This window comes from Helobdella robusta, assembly GCF_000326865.2.
Source record: "Helobdella robusta unplaced genomic scaffold HELROscaffold_5, whole genome shotgun sequence".
NCBI classification, from domain to species: Eukaryota; Metazoa; Annelida; class Clitellata; order Rhynchobdellida; family Glossiphoniidae; genus Helobdella; species Helobdella robusta.
The window spans coordinates 3,862,784-3,885,913 of NW_008705254.1; the positions used below are offsets into that span (position 1 = coordinate 3,862,784).

A 23,130-nucleotide genomic window follows, 5' to 3' on the forward strand; every position below is an offset into this window, starting at 1 on the left:
AACCCTGAACGGTGGTAATTTCATTAAACTAAATGCCGTTTAAACAGTGAAGAGGAAACAAAGATTACAAATAGCAAAGAGTGCAAATTCTAATAAATGCAAAGAACAAATACTGCCCTCGTAAATACATTAAGGCATATTTATAGAGAGAATATATTATATATATGCATTTTAATGAATTTAAATGATCGTAAATACATTTAGATGAATTTACAATCGGGTAAATATTTCCAAATGAGACACAAAAAGTACGGTCGTAAAATTACATTATTCGATGTTTTTACAATCTCTTCCTAGTTAGACAGAGAACGTGAATATTCGATGGTTTACAACCCATTAATAAAATTACAAAGTGCAAAAAATCGATCGAATGTGAATGCTTGTTCTATAGCCATTGATCTGCTCCCAAAGTCATTAATATAATTTGTTAATTTACTTGATTTAAGTTACATTCTCTTCACTTGTTATTTTTTGAAAAACCAAACTCATTATCATTAATTAATTAATCTATTTATTTGTTTTTTTTAAATCATTATTTAAATTTACCATGCTTATCTTACTCCATTATTTATTTTATTTTTTCATTTTATATCATCGTCTTGCATGTTGTAACAGTTTCTGCGTCTGTCAGATATGATTCTTCAAAGAATAAAAAAAGAAGGTTCAACATGCAAGACACAAATACAAAAATAATAGTATTAAAATAAGAAACATAAAGAAAAATATACCATGCAAAGTATGGAAAATGCACTCCTATAATGAAGATATGCGCCGACAACTTCAAATCAGCATATTTGATCAAAACACCAAGCTTGAATGAATATTTCCTAAGCTGCAAAGTTACTGTATTAAAATGAAAATATTAAAAAATTGTATCCCGAACAAACTGTCAGCTTACCAGTCTTTTGAATTTTAATACAAAAAGCAAAAGCAATTGAAGGGAGTAAGTGATTATAAAACAATGAAAATTACCCTACCTTAAAAAAAAATCTTGAAAAATAATTCTGCCTTGTTAAAAAGACGCAATTCCTACAGAGCAAACACATTGGTCCATTATTTATAGAAACAATATATATTAATAATTATTAATTTTAAAATTGTAACGAATTATAATAAAAATACATTTGAGCCAATACAAAAAAAGTTCGTTTATAAATTGTGTCTCAAGGTCGAAATGATGACATATTTAAAAACTAGCTACAATGTTACAAAAAAAGTATAAGTGAAAGAGGCATAACATTGATCACATCGGTTGAATTAAAGTGCGTAAGATGTCAAAAATCTAAATTTCACAAAGGCACGTGGGAGATGAGAAAAAAAGAAGCTATCACCATGGCTTGGTATTTTGAAAGCGATCAAATCTGTAACAATTATCTTCCGAACCGATGCCAAACAACAAGCGGAAATCCTGCAACGTCAGATTAATGGCAGATGATCCGGATCTGAGTGGCAAGCAATTGTATCAAGTGATGCTTAAACTGATCATGCAATTTTTAGATTGAAACATAGAGATAACTATAATGCGGTCGTCGTATATTTTTTCACAACTTTGAATAAAATGGAATCATATTTTTGTAACTAACCCTGAGAGTATATCTTTGGAGAGCATCAGCTTTTTATTTTGCAGCTGAACTATCTTATCCTCTATCGTGTCCTTGCAAACAAATCTGTTTTTAATGTGCAAAGGTTTAAATGTATCGTCTATCTATGCAATGAAATTAATAAGTCCACCCAAAAAAATTAGCTAAGATAAAAAGTAAAAGTGTTGTATTAGTTAAAAAAAATTGACAGCCTGACGACTAACCTATGAATGAAGACATTCTTTGTTTGTCCGACCCGGTAGATTCTGTCGCAGGCTTGCTGCTCAAGTGCCGGATTCCTTCGATAAACATTTTTTGAAATAAACGGACCGTCGATGGAAAAATAAAACAAAGTGTAACTACATATTCGTAGAAGGTTGAAAACAATTACGATAAAAATATTCATCTAAAGACCCACGATCTCAACCCAAGTTTAGCGGATGTAGGTCAAATGACGCATAAAATCTCCAACTAGTCTTCCATCTGCATCAAAAACTTACAACATCAACTATTAAGCGTGCCAACAATCAAACAATATGATCTTGCAGTCAGACTTATATAAGCCATCATTGCGTCAATTTGTTTATCCAAGCTATCCTTACCTTTGAACTAAGCCTACCCCAGTTTAATCACTATTTTGAGATGCATGAGAGTGAATAAAAAAATCATATATTAAAGGTTCGTTTTCTAACCTTATTCTGAATTTGTTAAATGATAACAGTCGATAAAATTAGAAAGCATTTTAAACAAATGGAAAAATAAACAAATGAACAAAGTGAAAGTAGTTAACCAGTGCATATCGATAATGAAGAGATGGTTTCCTCCAATGAGATTCAGACCAACGCCACCAGCTCGTAGCGAAAGCAACATAACCTTCAAGTACACAATATCAGAATATTAGCCGAACGCAAAAATGAATTTGTTCAAACGAAACAAAATACAGTTGAAAATAGAACGATTGCTGCGGTTTCTATCGTATGAATTAATAATATATCACCAAAAGCATCTTCTTGACTATCCTAATCGCCATCATCCTCATAATCATCAATCGGCATTATCATTGCACCAGAAACCTCAGGTCCTTTAGGATCGTTATTGAATGTTTCGACCATGCCGGACCTCTTTCTGGGCGAGACATCCCCACGAATGGTGCAACATCTGATCTTCTTCTTATTCAGGTGGTGTTCCACCACCTCCAACATCAGCGTCCACTGAGAAACAATCACGCTGTCGTGCAGGTAGAAATTTGAAAAAATAATCCACCCATCAACGATCCAAACTCGAAACAGTAGACTAACAAATTAATGACAGATTTGTCACTGGCATGTTAGCTTAGGTACTAAAAGAGTTATGATTCTGTAAAAGTTCACAATTATATAGTGATGTGCATGTGCATCATTAAAAAACCTTTTCGCTGGCTGGTTGGTCTCTTTCGAAGAGTTTTTGATGTCAACAAGCATTGTTAACAATTTGTTCATCTAGATGTGTTGTGTGTTTTTTTTTATTAACATAATTAGGCGAGTTATCATACTTCAATTTCTACAAAAGTGCAAGGCTTAATACGATGAGCGTAAGCAAAATGAAACCAACGATTCAAAAATTTTAAATGAAATTGCTTATTAAATTTTATCATGATACAAATTTCCCAACCTTCGTGCTGATGTAGTCAATTTCAAAAACATCCTTCAGTGGAATAGTTGAGGACGCCGATGAAGAAGCTGGATGAGATGCATGACTGGACAGCAGGTTTTCAACGCTGAGCATGCTCATCTGGTTCTCCAGGTCAACAAAAACCCCTTCACATTTCAAGTCATCAACATTTGGAGCCTGACAAATTTTTCCTTGCTATGATTTCCAGCGCTAATAGAGAAAGAGCAGAACTAACAGAAGTGCAAAAGTTGGTTGAAGTTATTACAATAAATAGCACAAATTTAATAAATCAGATAGACGTCTTATTACATATGATGAACAAATACAACAATGAACTAAAATTATTCCAACAAGCAACAGTTTAAAACGGTCAGTTCACTGCCAGAGAACCAACCTGCTTCATGAGGTAGAGGTGACAGCACGCCTGTCTCAGCCTCAAGATCATCGACAAAATATGCATCATGCGTTTTGGTTTTAAATTGCTTCTGTTGAGGTCCTTAGCAGCAGCAGCAGGCGAGCGGCTTGCAATTGCAGAATCATCAAGACTGACGGCGTTCTGTTTGAATGTTTTCCCAGTAGCACTAAGGTCTTCATTGGAATGTCCCAACGACTTTAGTCGTTGGGCCTCCATGTATTTCAGCATCTCGACTCTGTAATGCATTTACAAATATAAATACGATGCATTAACTATATATCAAGTTAAGATCGCCGAGGAATATTTGAACAAAAACAACAAATAAACACAAGAATAATTTATGTAACAAAAAAAGTTAAATAAAAATAAACAGAGCATACACATCAATCTAATGAAATATGAGTAAATAATTCAGTGCAAACTTAAAATTTTGAAATAACCAAATGCAATTTAAGCCGAAAGAAATAAACTGACTTGGAAATATTGAAGATGCGGTCGTAAATCAATTTTTCACCTTTGGAGAGTTCCAAAACGTGGGACTCTACTTTTTTTGGAGGGAGATTGACCTTTTGAGTTGAATTATTTGCTAATGCATTCATCTATTGTTTTGTTTGTGTGGCGCCACGTCCTTTACTCGGCAATTTGAAATAAATAACAGAAAATTAAACAACTCAAGAGAAGCGGTAAAAACCGCAACCACAAAAAATTAAACGATCATGTCATCGAACGTACGATCGGCTTTCCAGTTTCTATAGAGATGTCCTCCTTTGTTCTTCTTAACATCAACGCTTTGATCAACGTGTTTAATCTCTGAGTACCTAGTTCTATCATTTTGAAACAGTTTTTTTTATGAAGTTTTGGACAGCATACAACATAGCAAAACCAATAAAAAACTATTAAACCAATAAACAAAGCAGTTTGGTTTTTCTTCTTCAATTTTTTAGAGAATTGCTTAAAGAATTGATAAAAAAATTGCTTGAAAGATGAACTTGAGAGTTCTCACCTGATTTATTGTCCACTTGGTTCTTCCAAAATCTAAACTCATCAAAAGGTGAACATCTAAGAAACCTGCAGAAAATAAACGTTAACCCCTTACAACTGTCCATTAGCACTTTACATTATGATCTGTGGCGTTAAGAAAAGAATCCAAATGAACCTCAGCAACGAGTACATGTCAAGTAGGTTGTTGTGGATGGGCGTGCCAGTCATGACCCATCTTATCCTCGATCTCAACCTAGCCACGCGATAATGTATAGAATATTTATATATACATATATATATATATATATATAAATAAATATATATATATATATTCGATTATAATGGTTTGATACAGGGTGTTATATAAATATTTAAATAATAATCAGAAAATTTTTAGACAAATCTTCAAATTAAACAATGCTAACTTGACATTCTACTGGCAAATTGAAATATAAAAAAATTTATAGAAAAAATTAAATTATGAAAAAATTATATTGATAACAAATTATATCGAAACCAACCGACAAATACTCAGTGCAGTGAGACTTTTGGGGTTCTTAATGTTGTGTCCTTCATCTAGAATGATTCTTTCCCATGTTATAGCAAGCAGAACTGTGGACCAGTCTGTTGTTTCAGTCTGGTTGAGTAAAAGTATCATTTAACAGTATTATTTTAACAGTATTATTTAATGTTATTATTTTTACCGGGTTATGAAATTATAAATTTAGAAAAAACTTACAATTAGTATTCTATAAAAAAATAAAGAATTTGAAAAGGTTATATATATTTTTCGTGGGTTAATTAATTAAAGTTCAATCCTCATCTAATATTATTAATATGTAAACATCATAGCGAAACTTTTCAAACAATTTTATCAGAAATGGAAATGATGTTCACCAACACAGCACTTTTATAGTTTAATACAATCCTGATGTATAACTACACACCACACACACACAAATACACAGAGAGTCACGTACACACACACACACACAAACACAGAAGCAAAAACACAGACACAACCTCGTCAACGGCTGGCAAATCATGCGTATGTTTTTCATCCTTCATGGCTGCAGAAATTCCTACCTCTGACTGTATGATGTTGTATGTCGTCAAGATCACGTCAAACTGGCATAATCTGTAATGGTCGTTAACATTTTTGATTGCAACTGCTGCTGCTGCTTAGTTCATTAACATTTTCACTGTAATTTTTACCGTTGCTGCTTAGTTCTACATAGTAAAGTAATACGCCATAGTGTACTGTAGACATTTATAGAACTAATTTCAACAATGAAAGATAAAAAAAACCAATGACTTATTTGAAAACGTTTATTTTAAAGTTTATAAATCTAAATTAAAAGCATTCCTGGAACGTTATCTAGTTATAGAAATAAAAACAATCACCAACACTAACTAAAATTTGTGAGTTGAAAAATAATATCCTTTGATATATATAAATATATATACAATATATATATAACAACAAAACGCACCACAGATGTTCAAAGAAAGAATAAACACTAACGACTCTACAGAGCACCTTCTGGACGGTCCGTGGTACACCAGGACATCCAGTAATCCAGGCATCAACCTCTTCTCAATCTCAATCCTCCATTGGTGGAGCAGTGACGCTGGACATATAATTAAAGTACCTCCGCTCTCTACTTCTTTTGTTTTCGTGAACATTATTAGTTAATTAATTAATTAACTAATTAATTATAAACTAATTAGAAATAAACGACTTAATTAGAAGTAAATATTGCAAATAGAAAATCATACTTCGATTAGATTTACCAATCCAACTTGTCTTCGATGTCGACTGCATCTCTGATTTTTCTTGTTTTTGTTTCAGAACTAGTGAGATCATGGTGAGCGTCTTGCCGAGGCCCATGTCATCGGCTGGAGTAATGATATTACGATAATTAATACAAATACATGATAGCAATCACACGGAATAAGATATAGATAGCAATATAGAATTACTGCTGTAAACGCTTCTAAGAAATTTTTAACGGCTCTAATGTTACAACTTCAGTGAAGTGAAAAAACTTCAGGAAAAGTTTTCATCAATGACGCTAGTGGAAAATAAATCTGTCAGTGTTTGCAAGAAAATTTCATAATAAAACAATGCGAGTGTATTTAAAGACCTGCCAGCAACTGAATAAGGAACACGTCAACCTACCTAAAATTCCTCCTCTTGGGAGTTGCAGCTCCCTCCATGTCAACCACGCGAGGGCCTGCCTCTGATGTGTCATCAAACTAATTCTCAACCCTTTCGGATCGCTACATTGAGATGTCGGAGGAGGACAGGACTCAAGTTGGCTGTGTGTGTTTGAGTGTGTGTGTGTGTCTGGGTAAGTGTGTGCGTCTTTGAATGTGTGTGTGTCAGTATGTCTGTCTGTGTGTTTTGTGTGTCTGTGTGTTTGAGTATGTGTATCTGTGCATGCCTGTGTGTATGTTATCATCCATCCATTTAAAGTAAGTCTTCATCAGGAAAGTTACACAACGTTTGGGAATAAATTCCAAGAAAATCTCCAATTATTTCAACAATCAGCACAGGTTTATTCGAAAAAGTAGTAAAATTAACATTATATGAACATGCAAGACAAATAATTTTATAAATCACATGACGTCAAGAATGAAAACCATGGCCTAAAAATGAGAAATTTTATAAAACGAAAAAAACAGAGACATAAAAAATCAAATGAAAAAAGATAAGGCATCAGGTGAACTGCTGAGAACCACCTATGCAAGCGGTCAATGGCTTCAGTGGTTGCGACAGATACTTGCTTCAATCTGCTAGTAGTCATTCTTCCTCCATAAAAATGTCCATTACCTTCAAATATCAATGCAAATGTCAGTTTGTTCTATACAGCTGATGAATTTTATTCAACACAAGACTAGTAAATACGTGGAAATGAAGTTGTGGTTGTAACTTTTTCAATCGATCTTTAAAGTATTTTTCGATATTTTGCTGAAAAACTTTTTTTAATCAATTTTTAAAGTATTTTTCTATATTTTGTTAAAAAACAATCACGTAACTTACCATGCAGGTCATTATTATCTTTGCTATCTTTGCTAATCAAACAATTTGAGACTGCATAGTTCAAGATGGTGCTCTGTTTCAAAGCTGAAGTCGTAGATGATGAAGCTGTGAAAAAATCCTCTGTACAATTAAAAATAGTCCAGGAAAAATAAAACACTAGGGATAGCATATGAATGAGTGCCTCTAAGTGCCATGAAATAAGTTACAGAATAGTTTATAGAAAGTGCACTGACAAAGTGTTTGAAGAAACTCACAACAGGCAAAAACCTGATTGTTTGAATTTATTGAACAGCACATTCTCTTGATGGTCTTCTTTTTCGACTTCAATGATTGATTCTTTCTTTCTTATCTTCAGTTCCTCCAACTGTTCTGTCAGTACCTCAACTTGCTTCTTCAGCCTGTCACCTCCATCCGGCAGTCTAGAAAGATCTATGCCGGCTATTACGTTCTGCCATGAAATTGAATAATTCTTCAAACAAATTACAAATAAAATTAATGTGATGCGTACAACTTACAACTCAGTCATCAAAAGTGAAGAAATATGTGTATCACAGAGGATGGAGACCAAACTATAAAAAATCATTCATAACTTGTTTGAAAACTGAGTGAGTTTTAAAGAACTAACCAAATTTCTTTTTAAATCAACTTTAACTTCATTAAGCAGCAACTCATGATCTCTGGTCCACTTCTTCACAGGATTTTGATCAAGTGCTGTTGTGGCGGATAGATGAGATGCTCTAGAATCTTCCTTCATTTGCAATGTTTGTCTCACCACTAGAGTCGCCCCATGTGATGTCTTTGGAGCAATAATTGATGATGACGTTGATGACGCTGAAAATGCATTAGCGCTATCGTTATTATTATTTTGATTGGCCTTCTTGCCTTCCATACTATTGTCAACATCGACAATATTCTTGTCTTCATATGTTTCACCATTACCATCATCCTCACTGCTATCATCAATGATTTCTAAGGAGACGTCCCTATAACGGTTGGGAGACTTTGTAAACGAATATTTATCTTTGGAATCTGCAAGTGAAGACGACTTTTTGCTGTTTAAATTTTTAAAATTCAAATCTGTCATTTTCAATTTATTAACATTCATCTCTGGTTCTTTCACTTCTGTTCCTCTGTCAGGTGCACGCTGTTTAGTTACTTTGCTTTGTGGCTTCAACTGAATGGTCTGGTTTTTTAAAAAAATTAAAACATTAAAATATTTGAAGGAGTTGAATGAAACAAACAAAAATTTTGTGGATAATTATCATTTATGTCCAAGAAGTAACTCAGTTTTGTTCAAAATAACTTATTATTCCATCTCAAATGAACAATTTGTAATTTTTAAAATTCAAGTTGGCACTTTTTAGTGAAGATACAAAGTGTTTAATATAGAGATCGACCGAAACTGCTTTTTCTGTTTCGACCCAAACCGAAATTGTCATTTCAGATGTTTATACACACTTATATATACTAGTGTAAAAAAGTAAAAATATTTTACAACAACCACAAATATAAAAAAACAAGTTTGGCTTTTCACTGCATAGGAGGCAAACCTTAGAAATTCTACCACACCATGGTTTGTTTAATTGCTTGTGTGACGTGCATCTGTAGTACATCCTTTAACATGTAATAAAGAAGTTGAAACAATTATTCAAAATATTTAAAGAGTAAAATAAGAAAATTTCTAAAAAATTTGAAGAATCAATGTACTTCATTTCTTCAGCTTCCTGTCTATAAGCTCTCAATTCCAAATAGTTATTTTGGTGCACTGAACATCTTTCAGGTTTTATATGGCTGGGTAAATCATTTCACGGTTTTCAAGACATTTAAAAATAATTATACATTTGAAACATTAGAGTTCAAAGTAACAAAATAATTTTAATAATCAAATAAACATTTTTATGAAACTTTTCAAACTGAAACCATGAAGAATTACTAAATCAAAGTCTGTTCATATTATAAATAAATTATTAATTAATTTAATGTAAAGTGTAAGAAGGCAAATTTAAAAACATATATCCAGCTATTGGCGGCTATGCTAAGCACAACAACTTTTAATATTTTTGAAAAAGTTAATGCAGACTGCTGAGTTATTTAGGTTAAAAAGTTAAAAAACTAACTTAGCTTCTTGCACAAAATCACATTGATTTTTATTGGAGCAAATGAAGTAACTTTTTAAATAACTTGATGAATTTGGATTTGACACACCAGTTTTTAAATAACATGTCTCTCCTGTATTTAAATTTTTACAAAATTTTGAAAAAGTTAAAATTAAACTATTAAAAAATTAAAATTTAAGTTTATTAAATAAAAATAAACTAAATTAAAAATAATTAAATTAATTATTAAAAAAGTAAATTAGTAAAGTAAAAAAATAAGTAATTTGGGTCGTTTAAATAAATGAGTCAGTACGAAAATTACTGTGTTTGGCACAATTTGGAAAAGAGTCAATAAAATCTAAATCCATTCCAATTTGAAAATAATTGCATAAATCTATTTTTTACCAAATTAAGACTTAATTTTTAAATAAAGGCATTTAAAAAAAGTTAATCTAGCGCCACTGGCTAGTCTAATAGGCCAACTTGCCGACAGGCTGAATAAAACATGAAATTGAAATATCCTACAATCGGACATCATTTAACTGTAAAAATGCTATTAAACTCTACAGACTTTTTTTTATTGTTATACACTATTTATTATTATTATCATTATCATTGCTAGTAGTTAAAGTAGTATTGTAGTATTTGGTGAATTTGCGGGATAAGAAAGACACGAAGTTTCCTTTAAATTCATTCTCACTTTTAGCATTCATATATCTCCCCGTTCAAGCCATTCCAAATTGTCGCAATTCTGTTTGTAAAATAATTCTTTCTCAGATTAGATTTGAACAAATCCCTATTCAGCTTCAAACTTTGATCACGCGTTCTGTCACCGTCACGTAGCTTTAATTTCGGAAAACTGCTCTTATCATCCATCACTTTTCATTCTTTTGTACATGACTATGAGGTCACCCATTATTCCCCTAAAATTAAGCATAGGTAGATTCAAATATATCAGATGGTCTTTATATTTTAAAGACTTACTTTACATGCATTGATCATTTGTGTAGACTTTTTCTGTACCCGATCAAGTGTTTGAACTTTCCTTCTTGTCAATGGCATCCACGCAGATGCAGCGTACTCTAGTTTTTTTTTGTTTAAATGCTCTAATGATCTATCATGCATAATATAAATAAAAATTTTGGTTTGAACTCAAAAAACGCGACGAGCTACGATCTACCGTTAGAAAAACTAAACAGGAACTAACCCGGAACATGCTGCGGTTTTCATCAATAATTGTATTTCTGAGTCTTAATCCAATATAATGCATACGTACACATATATATATAATTTAATGAAAACAGAAAACCTTTTCGCACAACCTAAGACGATCTGGATGCAAACACAAGTTAAGCGCATCCTAAATCAAAGTGCTCAGATTAACTAAAGTACAGGTATCTGCAGGCAGCATACAATCCCTGTTTATTTAATGTACAACTGACACTTTTAAACGATACAAGTGGCTGTTATATTTAACAAAACTGATCTAACACGATTGTGGGACATTAATAAACGAAAAATAGAACACCGAGAATCGCAGCTAAATATGTATTTGAGTAGGCTTTCGTTTTAACGCAAACGTAAAGTGTATTAGCACAAGTTCCTATGACTTACCTCAGTAACTCATGGGAAATAATACAAATCAAGCAAATAAAATTTGATAAAAAATTAAAAGATCGATAAAAAAATAAACTAAAAATAAAAAAACATAAATTAAGATAATTTATAAGATAGTGCTTTCAATCACGTGTTGTCATCTTGGTTTATGTTGATGACATCACTGAAAGGTCCGACACGACCATGCTTGTCAACACCTCTCAGCAGAAAGTACATCTGTCTGTTGACTTTTGATTTTTCAATGAGGCATGCCATTGGCAGTGGCATGGCTGAAATGGTTCCCACCTAGAAAGCAATCAATGTTGTATAAACTTCTGTGAGCATGCATAAATAACCAAAATTAACACAAGACTATCCTAAAACAAAACTGTCAATGAAATCCAGATGCTGCTAACAGTGCTTGCATGCAAGATATTAAAGTATGAGTATCTAAACCATTTTTTTAAATATCAAATCAATAATGATAAAAATAGAACATGAAATTAAAAAATCTCGTTACTTACCCTTTTCCATGGCAGTTTGTTATGACAGGAAAATAAATGATATGACACTGCCTCTTCATTCTGCTGGTTTGAGTCACACGTCCACTTCAATTCTATTTCTGATGTAAACAAGAATTATTTAAAAATTATTTTATAAATTTTGTATCGTATTAAAACTTTTAGTATGTAACTCATTTTTAGCAAAGAACAATAAACCAGATTTTGATCATTTGTTTGTCATAATTTTGTATTCAAACAGTGCTAACATTAAGCTTTAAAACCATGACATTAAATCAAATTCTTCTATAGGCAAGAACAATTTTGCAATATATTACAAAATCCGCCAGATGAAACAAGAACAGGAATATTCCAGCTTTGTTAATTTATTTGATGGGGTTTTTCAGTTTTAATAAATTATTAAAGAATGAAAAAAAACATTCAAGAGCACACACAAAAAACTAACCACTGGCTTTCATGTTGTACTCAAGAATTGGTCTTGAGGGTAAATTTTTGGCACCCGGAGGTGCAGGCTGATTTTTAGGCAGAGGGGGTGGCAAAGGCTCCTGCGTTCATACACAATGTGACAAACAAATACATATTAGAATAAAAAAGTAACAAGTTACAAGCAGAAAAAAGATGTAAAAAAAAAACGTTATATATGTTACAAATACAACACATGTAAAAAAAATGTAAAAAAACATGTGAGGCATGATACAAACATGATTTAAACAAGTGGTATGGAGAAGCCTTGTGAAAGAAATGAATGACATGTAATAAAAATCAGTCAAGAAAAATGATCTGCATACCACAAGTATTGAAGAAAGAGAACTATTGCTTGCTTTAGTGTTGAACATGTGATGTGGAGCTGCCTCAGTGATAAGATTGCCATTAACTTTACACAAATTATCAATTTTATTATGCTTATTGACAACAAGAATATTCATTGGTGTGACTCTGTCATCTATTTTATGCTTGTTAGTGATGTTAGTGCGATCACTTGTATCGTCAATATCATCAGTGAGATCTATAACTGCTGTATTGTCGTTAATAATGTTTGTGGGTGTCATTGTTTTACACTGGAAAACACTTTTTGCATTATCAGCATTGTTGTCGATTGCAGAAATTTTTGGAGAAGGTGCAGCAGACTTTTGAGATGTAGCATAATTCCCAGAGCAACTGCTTGTAACAACTGAACCATTTGCATTGTTACTAGACTTGTGAAGCTGCAAAATTTAATAAAGTTTAACTTATTGAACATTGGAAATATTAAAAACGTGAAATAAATAATATAATATCAACTGTATTTATTCAAATTTAATAGTAGAAAACTAGGAGAAATTAATTTATATCAAAAAATTATTGATAAAAAGTACATTTTTTAGATGTAAAGATAACACAGCATTAGCACTGGCAGGTGGAAGGAAGCAAGGCGATCGATTTTTCACACCAGTGCTATCATCCGCCTTTGTTGGTATCACATGCGCTGATGTTGCTGGAGATTTTGATAGTAATGAGGCACTTTCACAACCCTCAACTTTCTTTAAAGGTTAAAAAGGTTAAAAAAAGGTATGACAACTGTGTCTTTTCATTTTATATAGTAGTTTTAGACAATTTGGAAGGATTTGAGTGATTGGGAATTTAAGAGGCAGTAAATTTTAATTAACAAAATACCATTTCTTTGTGTAATGCAAATAGTTCTTGCTTTAATTCTTGGGATTTCCGTTTCCAAAAATTAACAGTCATTCTAAGATCTAAAATTTCCTTTGCATATTTGGCATTCAAGTTTTCTTGTAACCTTGCCAGCTCACTTTTCAATTCTTTTTGAATGATAGACTGTAATCTCTGTAATGATACAAAAAAATTAAATATATAATCATGTACTCATATATGAATGTGTTTACACCTTGTATATTCATCTGTTTTTTATGTTTGTGTGGTGCACAAAAGTTAAACACGTATATATATATATATATATATATAAAAGTTTTAATGTATGAACAAGCATTGCAATTCAACAAAATCGGAAGATATACATCTAAAAAGTTATACTGAAATGCAACTAATGTACATTCAAATGAAGAAAAAAGTGCATCTCAGAAAGTAACAAATTTTCAAATTCCCAATCATGATCAAAACTGGACATGCCAATAACTTGTAAATTGATAATAAATTAAAAAATCAACAAATCCGAAGTTTCTGCTCAGTAACAATGTTATTTTGATAAATACCCAAGTAAGAACAGATGGATAGCTTTACATTTCATATATGATTAAGTAAAATGATGAAATAGGTTTTAAAAATTTATTAACCTTTGTTCTATAAACTTGTAAATTTAAACTATTTTTCACTGGAAGCTCTTCTATGTGGTTTGCCTTTAATCGTTTTGCATTATTATTTGGACTTGACTCGATGGATCGTTTTGTTCCACCATTGACCCTTTCAGTACCATGATCGAGAGCAGATCCATTGCTTATCAACGGAGGTGGAGAATCACAAATTATCACATCCTCAAGTTCTTCAATTTTAAAATTACCATTAAAATGCAATAAAATAAAATATTAAAAAAGAATGTTCATGTTCTACACTGGTAAATAAAAAAAAACAAATTAAAAACCTTCAGTTGTAAGATCATTAATAATAGTTTCTAATCCATGTGTGCTTGTTATCATATTTCCATTAAATCTTTGTGATTTTGATGTTGATTTTTTAGCAACATTCATTCTGCAAAGATTATAATTTTAATTACAATTTATTAGATTTTACAGTTACAAACAATCGAATTGGCATCCCATAACAAAATAACATAAAAATGGATTTAATTTTTAAGTTTATAACTGATAAATAACCGTAACTTAAACATCTAAGCTCAAAAATACCAAATCAAGTAAATGGAACAAGTTTTTAAAATTTCATGAATATGATTCAATGATTTACAAACATTTTATAAAAAAAAAATTAATGAATCATTAATTAATCATTATGAGTTAAATTACCTCCACCAATCGAGAAGCAACAAATAATTGCAAATCGCCGCAAAAACGCAAACAATAGGAAATCAAGTTAACAAAAAAATTCTTTTTGCAAATCTTCAATGTTTTTAATTAATTTTATACATAAAATCAAATTTCCTCGATGATGTATTCTGACCTAAACAAACATGGCGCTGAAATAAATATTTACCGCACCAACCTTACGGGGCCTACTGTTGTACTGAGCATGCGCCGCGATCTATTTACATCTTGTTTTGGTTTTTATTCGATTCTCATTGGTTGAATTTCAAAGAGATTATGACGTCTACAAAATATAAATATTCCGTCATCTGTATAAATAATTCAACGGCAAGCGAAAGTATTCAAAAGACTATTTATTATACTAATTATTTAACAAAATACAACTAAAATGGTTTCAACAAAATTTTTTTTAAAAAATATTTCAATTAGTCTATTATAAAGACAAAAATGTGTTTATCAGACGTTGCAACTTTCGAAAGATTTTAAAAATCTTGAAAAGCTTCTCCTATTTTTTTCACCATTAAATAATTTATCAATTCTTCAATACTGATCTTGCTACCTGAAGACTTCTTTGACTAGATAAAATTAACAAAGAAAACGTAAAACTTTGAAAAACGACGAGACTATGTAAAATGTGTTAGTCAAAAAAAAAATAATCGCACTTTGTCAACAGCTTCTAAAAGATCGTTTAATTGCATGTCTGTGAATTTAGGAGTCAAAATGCTGATGGCGCTTTTTGTTTCATATCTGCTAATTGTTCCATCGCCATCTTCGTCAAACCTGCTAAACATTCTTCTGTAATACGCCGCTCTATTGAATATATATTTAGTTATTCTTTATTTCTAAAGTCATTTATTTCATGATTTGAAAGTCATCTCAGACGGTAGCTGGATCTAATCTCTCAATTAATCAAATTTATACAGCATAATTTCTAAAGATTCAACTGAGCTCAATCCAAAATACGCATGACAAACAATCATGAAGAATTAAAAAATAAAAATGAAATAATATAAAATAAATAAAAAAATACATAGAAATTCAATGGAAAGAATATTATATGTCCAAATCTCAAAACACTGTTATTTGCCGTGTTTGTGATGAGGTGATTGCATCGATATATTATACATATATCCATAGGTAATTGCTAAGTGCGTAAATACAAATGTGTTTGTAATGTAGTACATCTAACAAATGAAATTATGCTGTTGGCTTTGATTTTTTTAAAAAAGGCAAATAGCCATTTTAGCTTACCTACTTTGAAATTAAAATTAGCCTGAAGTAATTTACCCATTGTATACTTTGTTTTAATAGCAGCTATTAACATCATTTATTTTATTTACAGCGACCTCTTGACGAATATTGAAATTGAAATACTAAAGCTTATTAATTCCTATATACTTTTAAACTTCTAAACATCTGAAACACAATATTATGTAATATATATTAACCACTTGAAGCAAACTCTTGTGAGAGCGTTTAGATCCGAATAATTGACTAAAAATTAAAAAATTGAATAGAAAATTTAGACAATTATTTTGGCGAAAATTTAATTTTCAAAATCGTCGGCATTTTTTCGCTTATTTAAATTTTCGTTGAAACAAAATTTAAAAAATTAACATATAATTAACATATAATAATAGTTAAAAACCTATGCATTTCGGGAGGGCATATCCTAATTGCATTAACAAATTCTTCCTGAGTTAACTTTCCATCCCGTGACGTATCAGCTTGCTCAAAAATATCCTTTTTGTGGAATTATATATAAATTCTTTTTATAAAATAATTATATACGAATCAAAGATCTTCCCACTTTCATCACGGCATCACTTTCCCTGTACCCGAACCGCTTGATTTTTTCAATTAACTCCGGCAAAGTTATGTAGCCTTTGCTCGTTGAATCAAGTTCATCGAATATCGTTACAAAATCTTCGTAAATATGCTGCTCGGACACCATGATTATTTTTCCTTCAAACTTTCCACACGTAGCATTACGTCATGATTGTTTTTTTTTGGAAATCACTGCGTTTTATCAGGTTTAGCGCAAAACACAAAACCAAAATTAATTTGCGTACATATAAAACATATTAGAGAAAAATAAATTGACAGTCAGTCAGTCTGGACGAATTTAAGAGTCCTTATTGATTTCTCTGACAATGGTTACACGTATGAAGCCTCTGACTAGTGAATATTGTCAGAAACTTAAAATGATGAAGCCACTGAAAACTCATTAGATGAACATCCATTAAAGGGTTTGGCTCATGCGTTTATTCAGTCCGGATCGACAACGAAAACATTTTTTTGGGGTATCGGAAGTCATCTTTCAAATTTTCACCAATCCAGACCCAAACAGGAGTTTGAAATTCGACTATATAACACCAATTCTCCGTAATCTTCATACAAAAGAACTTTCGCAAAGTAGTTGTTTCAATGTTCTGAATCGACTGCTTTCCAAATAACTGATTAAGAGATTCTATAAAAGCTCGTGCCGTCCGGATTTGAGATAGAGATGTGGTGATGACGTGTACTCGCCTAATAATCCTCAGATCCGGCTGGCAACTGGAAATAACTTTTCTCGATTTCTTCTTTTTCCGATTCTATTGACATTTTTTTACGTTACTTGTCGAATCTTCCTTCAATAGTTTTACTAAATCCATTTAATGAAACAATGAGTCTGATCTTTAGCAAACATTTCATGAGTACTGCCAATAATTTATTCAAATAATTTACAATACGACGTTTATACCAAATTAAAACAACAAACACACTGCCACGAGGTCATATATCGTAGATAATAAACGAGTATAAGTATCATGAATGAGACGATAAAATAAGCGACAATTACTGAAAATGTTTATTTTTGTACAAGTGTTCCAATAAATACTTGTTACGCGTACGTGCCTCATGAAAATTTTTTCCGAGGCAAGCTACAAGGGCGTACAGTTGTGGTTAATTTAATATAGCATGCATGGAATAATATGTAGTGTCGATGAAAAAAAAAGTTTAAGTAGTTCTTATTAGGTAATAATAGATTTTACAACATTAAAATCAGATAATAAGCAATTGAACAAAAGTACGCACAGCAATGACGCGGAATTAATAGTACTAATCAGTAAATGTACTTTTTTTCATTACACAAATCTTCAGCTGTATCATGCCCACGTCACATGTTATTTTTGAATGAATCAATATAATTTGTATTAAGAAGCACAAAATTGAATGAAAATAAATGAACGTTTGAAGAATGGTAACCGTTTGAAAAAAAGCCATAATTAGAATTGACACCAGTGTAATTTCGGACAGTTTTTCATGTTATAAGCCATATAGCAAATCATGAAATTAAGAAGAAGTGATAGATATCTAATTAATTAATGTACACATAGTCTTTTAATTGTACTAGCATTATTACCAACAGTTAAACTAAACAAAGAAATTAGAAAAATAAAATCTGAATACTTTACGAGTACAAAGCAGGTTAAATAAAAATTTTTTCTAAACGATACAATTCATCAACACCATTATAATAATGTCACATCATAAATAGAACGTAATAACTAAACAGATAAATGATTTTTAAATCAATTATATTATTAGCTAGTGAACGGGCAGAATCATATATGTATATATATATATGTGTATATATATATATATATATATAATATATACACACATATATATGTATACATGGGCAAAATTATTTATGACATATGATTGACTACATCTTGGATTTAATCTGTCGGGGGCTGGTCGAAGTTCTCTGTTGAACGACTGCTCACAAACTGGTTCTGTGATAAAAATTAAAAGTTAATTAAAAATTAATTAATTGAACGTTAATTAATTTGAAATATCATAAGTAATTAGTCGATTTAGTTTTACTTTATGATGTTAATTAAAAAGATAAAACATTAAATTTATCATTAAATATCTATAAAAGAGTTTCTCAAATCTTATCTAATTAGTAATTACACACCGATATCATGAAACATTTTAACAAAACTGCTAATATTCATATAAAACCTGAAACTATTACAAACAAAATGGCAGAGAAAAGTCACCAAATAACTACGACACTGTAAACCAATTACTCAAGCTAACAAATTATAAACAATCAATTAAACCATACACAATCATCTGATCATTATATTGGAAGGAACATAAACCAGATGATGTGGGATGTTAAGATTACAAATATAGCATAATTTCCAAGATACCGCATGCTTAGTATCATCAATATTAACTTCCCTAGCTCCATCATAGTACTTCAATAATGATGTTTACCAGGTAATTTGTTATCGTTAGTCCTCGAGCAGTGTGATTAACTGATCAGCTTCTTATCAGCTCTAATCTTCATCATCATCTTCGTTTCTCAACCAATCATCGATTTATCATATGACCATAAATTGATGTAATCAAATTATTAGGTTGATTTCTTTGACATTTGTTATAGACTTTTGTCAATTTCCAACATGCAAACATAGCAATGAAATAAATATAAACAAACAAGCAAACAAATTAAAAAATACCGGACTGATGAACAACAAAAACAAAAGAGATCCCATAATCAACCAATAGTAAAAATTATTAAAATATAAAAACAAAATTTAAAAAAAAAACGACTGAACCTAAATAAAAACACTGCATAAACTAAACAACTAAAATATTTCAACTAAAATAAAATCACTAGGTAAAAATATAGATAATTGAAAACTCCTGTAAATAAGGCAGTATATTGTGAGTGTGTATGTATGTAGTTGCATATGCAACTGCGCTGTAATACCTGAACTGGTCTCAAGTTGTGCAACGATTTCGATTGCTTGCGAGTGAAAAATGTTTAAAAAATGTTATCACTTATTTTCCATTACTGACTTTATTACTACCCCAACCATAGTCAATAAATTTGATGAATAATAATCTATGACTATGGTAAAATGAAATAACACTACGTAACACCACCACATAATGACCAAACATACATCATCTCCTCAGTATTATGCAACCCCGCTTTCACTCTGTCCTTCTCCACCTGCTCTCTCCATGCCAATCGCGGACGACCCCTTCCTATCACTCCTTCAACCTCGAACTCCAACGCTCGCCTAATCCCGACTCTTTCATCCCTTCTCAACACAGTCCATACCATCGCAATCTCGATCTCCTTATCAATGTCACAATGTCTTCATTCAGTCCCATCATTGACATCAGTTCTGTACTACTCCTCCTATCCTTTACTTTAACCCCACACATCATCCTCACCATAGCTCTTTCAGCCCTCTGCAGTACACTTCCCTCCTCTCTCCTCAACACCCAAGTTTCACCACCATATACTATCGCTGCTCTCACACATGCTTTATATACCCTCCCTTTCATCTTCACTGACCATTTCTTTCCACCCAATACCCCACCCAGTTTCCTAAATTTCATCCATCCCACACAAACTCCAGCCGTAACAGCGCTCAAACGTCCTCCATCCGCGTTCAGCTTAACCCCTAAATAAACAAAGCTTTCCACTCTTTCAATACCACCACTCAACCCCGTCCTTGCGTCCGTCCTATTAATCACACCATGGACAACATTTTTTAAATTTGAACGTGCCTTCCACCTTTTTTAGTGCCCCCCTCACACCACTACATCTCTTATGCACCCATTCTGATATCCTATACACAATACCGAGTTAGCCTTCACTCTCCTGTCGCATACCACACAGGGGTCTATTTTACTTATCACTTGCTCCCCACTTTCCCCACTCACCATTACCTTCGTCTTACCAGTATTAACTTTTAACCCTTTCTTTTCTTTTAACTGAATATATGAATATTTATACAATATTTAGTAATTGTTAAATGGCAAGATGAAAATTAATCCAATTTAAATGGTATTCAACCACCTTGACCGAGGAATAGGCTCCGCCGACTTTATCTTCAACTGATTTGAATGCAGATGAGTTTCTGAATAAACATGGCAAAAAATATTCATCAATAATAATACTGAACAGATGCATAAACAAGAGATTAATATTCATAGCTAATTAATATAAAACATATGCAAAATCATAATGTTAATATTTATTAGAGAAATCATTTAACAGATATGTTGTTTGGACAATTAAATATGAGCAATGAAATTTTTAAGATAAAACAAAATAAACTAAATCAGACATGGAGGTTAATTAAAAAAAAGTATTAGCATCTGTAAAAAAAAGTATTGATTTCTGTAAATTGCTACTATCAAAAGTCCTTCTTTTTACCAATCAAAAAACCATTTTGAATTACCGAAAATCTCCCATTTTTCTTGAGGCAAAAGCTCCAAATGATCTGAAAGCAGCATTCGTCTTTTGATAACTGCAAGGTTAAGTGAATCAAATTAAAGTGATGAATGTCTTTTTAATCAACACAATATAATAAATTATGTTACATTATTATTAATAATATTAATTCTTTCTTAAATTTTTCTTAATGGTATCAGCACACAAACACACACACACACACACACACACTGTGCATGCTAGATATCAGTTTACAATCCAACTCAGTTGCGATAAGAATAGGACCAGGTGCCTTAACTACTCAACCAACTCACTGCATGCAGTTTCAGATGTTGCTTTATACATGATGTTTGATGACAGTTTATTATAAGTTTGTTTTGAATCACGAAATTAATTAAATTTTGGAGGCTCAAATATTTTTAAAATGTAGAAGTATTATAATGTAAGTTGAGATAATTAAATTACAAATTGAAAAAATAGAAGCTTAAAAACAAGAATTCAAAGTAACAAAATAATGACAAACAATGTGAGCTAGCATTTTACACAGTAATAACTAAAAATTAAAAAAACAAAAAAAGACTAACGCATCAGATGACGCTATTGTTTCACCAATTTGATGTAATTTTTCATTTGTTTTTTGAACACTTCAACATGAAATGAAATAAAAATTTGAACATAAAGAGGAAAAGAAAATAAAAAAAACCAAATTATTAAAAAAATTATCCATGAAAGTCTAAAAAGTAAATGATAAATAATATGAGTAAATAAACTAAAAAAACAAAACAACAAAATTAAAGCAAAATTTGAAATAGAAATGATTGAACATACGTATCAGATTCTTTGATAGCATTAATGCTGTGGGATAGATCTTGTTTAAATTCCATCATTGGAGTTATGCCCAAACGACGTTTCAACTCCCCGGCCTGTCTCTCTTTCGTTGACAGAACAGACTTCAAAGTCTTTATTTCATCTTCTAGCTGTTTAAATTTTCAACAAATTTATAACAAAAATTGACATTTTTTTCTCAAATTAATCATTAATTATTTATTCACTTACTCTTAGTAGATCAGATTTCCAGGCTTCCTCTTGTGAATCTTTCATCTGGCCATTATGCTCAGATGGTGAGAGCAGAGGATCATCATTGACAGAATCATAAAAAGTGTCATCTGAATTTTTTTTTCAATATTAGTTACAATTTGGTTTTCTAAAGTTTTTTAAGTTATTAGATTAGAGGATTTGGAGTCAACTAACTAAACTCAATCACCTATTATATTAACACAACATGGCATAGCAAAGTGAAACAACGAAGGAAAAGAAAAATACATAAAAATTTAGAACAAAAGGAAACAAATAATTTATTTGAAAAATAAAATAATTACTAAATTAGTTTTTTATTTTAATCAAAATTAATTTTAAAAATTAAAATATTAATAAATCAACATATTTTTAATTAAATTTTAATTAAATAAAATAAAAAGGTTTCTTGGTAATTTATAAATAAAACCAAATTAATTCATATTTCAACGATTTCTAGTTTAAAAAAGTAAAATTTAAAAAAGAATACAAAACAGAGAAAATGAATCAGGATTATCAAAGATAGCAGCCCTCCATTGTTTTGTTTGTGGAGTGTAGATGACTCCAGACTAACAACAAAAAATATTGACAGAAGAAAGGAATTATTAGGAAAAATAAAAAGTGAAACGTAAAAAAATAACCAGCGGCATGCAAACTTGGAGATTTATGAGTCGAGGAAGCCATCTTGAATTTTTTTACTAAATTTATTTTAAGTCTCGTCTAATGATAATAATGTGACAAATTTAATATTTACACATAAAAATACAAAAGAACTTAAATAAGTCTCTGCGATCAAAGAGCACTTATTTTTTAGCGCTAAGTTTTTTTTAAATTGCGATGCGATCATTTCCACATTATTGGTTTAATGAATCTCTATATTGTTGCGGATTCTTTAGAAAAATAGAGCTTACTTTTTTTAATT

General features: G+C 31.1%; 3 protein-coding genes across 3 annotated transcripts; all 3 read right to left on the reverse strand.

Annotated features, from left to right (window-relative positions):
* Window positions 1-615: 615 nt before the first annotated feature.
* Window positions 616-10,221, reverse strand: HELRODRAFT_95427 (hypothetical protein). Its single transcript, XM_009027016.1, has 25 exons — window positions 10,091-10,221; window positions 9,790-9,901; window positions 9,380-9,463; window positions 9,223-9,286; window positions 8,298-8,855; window positions 7,940-8,120; window positions 7,673-7,777; window positions 7,372-7,462; window positions 6,809-6,948; window positions 6,406-6,525; window positions 6,152-6,293; window positions 5,650-5,764; window positions 5,148-5,263; window positions 4,802-4,879; window positions 4,649-4,713; window positions 4,378-4,469; window positions 4,120-4,211; window positions 3,625-3,880; window positions 3,231-3,407; window positions 2,988-3,058; window positions 2,654-2,807; window positions 2,371-2,453; window positions 1,805-1,879; window positions 1,584-1,667; window positions 616-1,442 (listed from the first exon to the last, which is right to left on the reverse strand). Exons 1-25 carry the CDS (start codon window positions 10,134-10,136, stop codon window positions 1,328-1,330), a joined length of 3,216 nt encoding a protein of 1,071 aa, XP_009025264.1. The 5' UTR covers window positions 10,137-10,221; the 3' UTR covers window positions 616-1,327.
* Window positions 10,222-11,511: 1,290 nt separating this feature from the next.
* On the reverse strand, window positions 11,512-16,832 carry HELRODRAFT_163488 (hypothetical protein; the record flags this gene model as incomplete). Its single annotated transcript, XM_009027342.1, has 11 exons — window positions 11,512-11,670; window positions 11,889-11,986; window positions 12,331-12,430; window positions 12,674-12,900; window positions 12,955-13,090; window positions 13,241-13,405; window positions 13,539-13,709; window positions 14,177-14,382; window positions 14,482-14,588; window positions 16,527-16,621; window positions 16,689-16,832. The coding sequence occupies 11 exons, from the start codon at window positions 16,830-16,832 to the stop codon at window positions 11,512-11,514; spliced, it is 1,608 nt and encodes a 535-aa protein (XP_009025590.1).
* A 1,771-nt stretch (window positions 16,833-18,603) lies between these two features.
* Window positions 18,604-22,892, reverse strand: HELRODRAFT_163489 (hypothetical protein; the record flags this gene model as incomplete). Its single annotated transcript, XM_009027343.1, has 7 exons — window positions 18,604-18,660; window positions 19,653-19,688; window positions 20,757-20,817; window positions 21,142-21,210; window positions 21,963-22,111; window positions 22,191-22,300; window positions 22,850-22,892. The coding sequence occupies 7 exons, from the start codon at window positions 22,890-22,892 to the stop codon at window positions 18,604-18,606; spliced, it is 525 nt and encodes a 174-aa protein (XP_009025591.1).
* Between the last annotated feature and the right edge of the window lie 238 nt (window positions 22,893-23,130).

Excerpts from the sequence above, each read along its gene's own strand:
- HELRODRAFT_95427 (XM_009027016.1), bottom strand. The coding sequence starts at position 10,136 with ATGGATTTAGATTTTATTGACTCTTTTCCAAATTGTGCCAAACACA. Across the intron at positions 9,464-9,789 it reads GATTTTGTGCAAGAAGCTAA|CCATATAAAACCTGAAAGAT; the intron begins GTTAGTTTTTTA and ends TGATTTACCCAG. Across the intron at positions 4,880-5,147 it reads ACTGCACTGAGTATTTGTCG|GTTGAGATCGAGGATAAGAT; the intron begins GTTGGTTTCGAT and ends TCGCGTGGCTAG.